The sequence below is a fragment of the Paramisgurnus dabryanus genome, chromosome 1 (genome assembly GCF_030506205.2).
Source record: "Paramisgurnus dabryanus chromosome 1, PD_genome_1.1, whole genome shotgun sequence".
NCBI classification, from domain to species: Eukaryota; Metazoa; Chordata; class Actinopteri; order Cypriniformes; family Cobitidae; genus Paramisgurnus; species Paramisgurnus dabryanus.
In genome coordinates this window covers 31,353,568-31,358,545 of record NC_133337.1, presented here as the reverse complement: position 1 = coordinate 31,358,545, position 4,978 = coordinate 31,353,568, and the positions used below count along the sequence as shown (strand labels likewise).

At 33.7% G+C, this 4,978-nt stretch overlaps 1 protein-coding gene across 1 annotated transcript; it reads left to right on the top strand.

Annotated features, from left to right (window-relative positions):
• Window positions 1-786: 786 nt before the first annotated feature.
• On the top strand, window positions 787-2,250 carry LOC135779096 (galactose-specific lectin nattectin-like). The gene is made up of 6 exons (XM_065289750.2): window positions 787-818; window positions 897-964; window positions 1,170-1,258; window positions 1,364-1,486; window positions 1,646-1,757; window positions 1,997-2,250. The coding sequence occupies exons 2-6, from the start codon at window positions 904-906 to the stop codon at window positions 2,068-2,070; spliced, it is 459 nt and encodes a 152-aa protein (XP_065145822.1). The 5' UTR covers window positions 787-818; window positions 897-903; the 3' UTR covers window positions 2,071-2,250.
• The last annotated feature ends 2,728 nt before the right edge of the window (window positions 2,251-4,978 follow it).

Genomic DNA, 4,978 nt, shown 5'->3' with positions numbered 1-4,978 from the left:
AATACTATTATTAGCTAAGCCACTTAGCTTTCATGAACATTTCTTTTACAGCACAAAAATCAAATGCTTAAAAGTTAACTTAGTCAGAACAAAGATTAATACATACAAGCGATGCTTCTGCCGAGGAATCAACAGACAGGATGAATTTTGTCTGAACTGTTTCCAATGTCTTTCTAAAATGGTTTCCTACTTCCTGTTTTTTTACTCAGTTAACAAACTAGTAAAAAAATCAGTGTGCATGAAATTGAAAGTATTTCAAATTAAAAGCATCAAAATTAACTTAAATGCCTGAAGGACAGAACATGGTTAGTGTAATAAGTTGACATGCACCTGCAAAGATACTTATAGTCAGTTAAATGTCTGTTGAGGAATCATCACAATAAAGTGTTAATAGATATTAAGCATACAGTCTACTAATACTGTAAAGTTTGGTTGTTGATAAGTAGTTGCAAAGTTACTTATAATTAGAAAAATGTCTAAAGTGGACTATCGAAATGCATAAAATAACAATAATAATGTTAAGCCCAAGTTATTTTAAAATACATGAAACATGGCATAAGTGATCAAACAGAAAAATGTTCATGCATCAGACCAGGATGTGTTTTTTTTTTTTGTTTTTTTTTTTTTGTTTTTTGTTTTTTGATAACCATCACATTTCATTAAATACATAAAAGTTCAGGACATTCAGATTTACCTTTCTTATCTTCAATCATTTGTTATTGAGTTCCTCGCTGTGAAGTAAAGTATAAAAGATAGGACTCCTCATTGACCATCACACAATCTACACTGAAGTTCTGAAAGTAAAGATCAGACAAAAGGTGAGTTTTTATAACATTAACTTCAGCCGTGTACATATGAGTGCAGATGTGTCACTTTTCCTGTTAATTCATTTTCAGATTCATCATGGCAGTCATGAGAGCTCTTGTGCTTCTTTTCTTGGTCTTTTCTGTTGGGAATGCAGCAGGTAACCAAGACATTTACAAGATTTACCAAACCCTGTAACCAATATTCCAGATTAAATTCCCATAAAATTACCATTACATGTTCCCATAAAGGAGTGTAACTTAGATTACTTTAGAATAACAGGAGGAACATTTAAAGCACTTCTACACAGAAACATAAAACTGATAATGTGACTTTATATTACTGATATTTTATTCACTGTATAGCTAAAGAAGACTGCCCATATGGATGGACACCTTTAGGTGTGCAATGCTACAAATACTTCTCTTATCCAGTTAACTGGGCCACAGCTGAGGTACTGTTATTCAGAAATTGTTTATGGATACTCAATGTCCTGTCATGATACAAGATAAACAGATTAGATTTGATATTTTCACTAAAATAATCTCTCTCTCTTTAGAAAAACTGTCAATCTGTTGATGCAAATCTTGCATCTGTGCGCAATATAGTGGAAAACAACTTTCTCCTGAGTGTGCTGGCTGCTGACACTAGTGTTTGGATTGGTGGCCATGATGCTGCAGTGGTAAATAATTTTGCTCTGAAATGCATACTCGCTAGTCTGAAATTATTGCTTTTAATATAAAACAGATTTTATAATTACAATATAAATGATTTAATTATATCATTAATGGAGTGTGAATATATTAGTAAACTCTTTCTACTGACTCTCATCACTCATTAGGAAGGACAATGGCTGTGGACTGATGGATCTCAATTTGACTTTACCAACTGGTGCTCTGGACAACCTGACAATTTTCAGGGCAATGAGAACTGCCTGGAGATTAACTATACTAGTAAGAATGATCTCCTATCATTATTGTTTTTATTAAAATCTTAGAAATTGAATGCATTTATGAAATAAGCTAGTTAAGTTGTCAGAAAATGGGCATTCACTACACTGAGATGCCTTTAACTTTTTATAGAAATGTCTGTAAATTTATTAAAAAGAAAAAAACTAAAATATCACATTTACATAAGTATTTATTTCAACAGTAATATTCAGTACTGATTTTAATTTCATCTTATCCCACAGCTAACCGTTGCTGGAATGATCAGCCCTGTTCAGTCAGATTCAGATACATTTGTGCCAAACCTCTGAGATCATGAGAAATCAATCGGTTTTAAAAGTACTATGATTGTACTGCATGCCTATACATTTTTCTGATCTTGTCTTAAAAATCTTTTAAATATCTCTGAAATTATCTTTATAAATTACTGAACCTTTCTGAAAACTTCTCAAATCAATAAAAGCATTTAAAAAGCAAATCTTGTGCATTGTGGAGTCACAATTTAGTCATGTAAAAAGTACAGGTTGTTTTTACATTTAAACTATAACACAAAAAAACAATTTCTTCATATCTGGATCATGTTTAAGTAAATGTTACCTATAATGGCACTAATATCTGATCATACTTGTTAGACAGTTAGTCCTACAGTTTAAACTTGCTGTCATGCTTTAGCTTTTCATTATTCCACATAATCATTTCAAGAAAAAAGAGAAACATGCTAAATAAACTGTAAAACAAAAATTATGATGGATTAAAAGTGTCCCTCTCATGTTATGAGATGTCACAAGATGCACGTGTGAAGTTTAAGATCATAATGAGATCATGAGTCAAGTCATTCTGCTTCCAAAGTACACTGATTACTAATATATATATATATATATATATATATATATATATATATATATATAGACACTGTAACATGATTCATTTCATTAAGTATAAGAAAAAATTTAATCTTCCAATAAGTTCAGTTTATAATTATTGAGATGAGAAAAACACGAAGGTATTTGTATTGTATGTATTATATGTATTATATGTATTTATATATTTCTGGTTCTTGAATCTGATTGGCTAAGAGCCCTTCCCAGCTGTGTCATACCCTACTCAAAGGTGGACTTACCCATTAGGCATAGGTCAGCAATAACCTTGGTTAAAAAACTGGTTACAATATAAAACACTTAATTATTCTGTTTTATAAAGTACTGACAAGAACAAAGTCCTGTAATAAAGAGTGTGCTTGTACTGCAATAAGATTAAATAGAAGATCAATAGTGTAAATGCAGCTGCCTTTTGAATTTATTTTGAAATGAGCAAATACTTTTATTTTGACATGCCGAAAACAGGAAGGAGCGGCTGTTAGCTTCGGTAAGCTCTAGAAGAAAAGCGAAAAGACCAAGCGCACATGTAGCAGTGATACCTGTCTAGTTTAATTTTTTATTCTTTATAATCCATGATTCGTGGTGTTTACTACAACTGTGTATAAGCTGAAGAATACATTTTTTGACTGAAGATTGCTTCTGGAAAAGTACTCTGCCATTGGTTGATAAGCAGGCTAAAGTGGTCAGTATTATTCTGTATTTTTTGTTATTTATGTAACGATTGCAATATTTAATGTTATCTATTTTATTTACTTGAACCTTTAGTTCTACGGTGTTAATAAACATCTGTTAACGGAACTGGAGTCTCGCATTCGATCTATGGGCGGCACAGTAGAACACTTCTGCATCGGTGAAGACTCCGAGCAGACGAAGATGGACGAGCAGGCCACGTGCGGTAAAGGGGAAGCCACTTTGTGAATTGTTCGTGTGAATCCAAAGGGGCCAGTGGATAAGGCTAAACAAGCAAGCACGTCGAAAAAGTGTCTTGAAAGTAGCGCAAGTACTGCCATTATAGCACACGGACGTTTCATTTGTGTTTTTTCCTTAAAGCAACAGTGGACATTATTTCTTCCTGCAGTTGATTATCTAGTATAATCAAAGAAACAAAGTGGACAAGTAAATTAACCATTCTTTCAGTCGAATATAAGATGTTTTGATTTATATCTAAGTATTGGTCTTACATGTGAGTTGTTTCATATTTAGATTGTGACAAATTATTTATCTTTTCTCACTTTAATTGCCTTTTTATTGCTCATTTATTGAAGTGTGTTGCTTATAATACTGAAGTGTTTATTGTGCATTATGCAAAAGTTAAGCTAAGGTAATCAAAGAGATTTATTTTTATATTTTATTTCATACTTGCACACATTAGAAAACTGAATACATTTCATTCAAATATCAACACATTTAAACCTCTGCATTTAATAGGTCACACTCAAAGGAAAAAACATTTCTTCCAACTGAAGAGGTCACTCATGGAGACTTTCAAGAAGATAATGACACAGAACAGACTACCCTATCACAGCAAGCGGACGCTGATGAGCAAGCTGATGTTGAAGACACAGCGCAGGACACACAATCTCAGGTTGGTGCGAATGACACACAAATGCCTCCTGAAATTAGGAAATCTGGATGTATACAAAAGCTCACTGAAAAGGGGAAAGCTCTGTTAGATGACAAATTGAAGGATCTAAATGTGAGTTTTGTAAAGATGTACAGAAGATGGAAGTATCATATCAATGGCTTAAAACGGTCCATTAAGAATAATGATGCTGATGATCTGATTGATGAGATTGTAAATGCAATCAATACCATCCAAGTTGATATGGACAATACTTGTTAGGATTAGCAGGACAGATGAACCCAATAGCGAACGATGAAGGGGTTAACAAAGGGTTTTAATAATAAACAAGACAAAACAAAAGCCCACGAGGGGGTAACACATTAAACATGAACTTGACACGACTAAACACTAAACTAGACTCACAACTTGACAGATTAACTAGACTAGACTTCTTGACTGGAATACACAATACTGGATGACACAGACAATACAAAATGAACCTGCACAGAACAAAAGATACACTGACATTAAATACAGAAAACCAAACAAGATAACGAGCGGGAACAGGTGATGGGAATAAGTAATAATTAACAATAAGCAGGAGGACGAGGGAGCGGGGACAAATGACAAGACACCGGAGGCACATGCCAAACACAAAACAAGGCATGAACCTCCACACAAGGCCAGGGACTGCCAGAACTCTGCCACCATGACAAAATACAAAAATAACAAGACTTCAAGGCAGAGTCCTGACAGTAGCCCTCCCTCAAAGGACGCCACCTGGC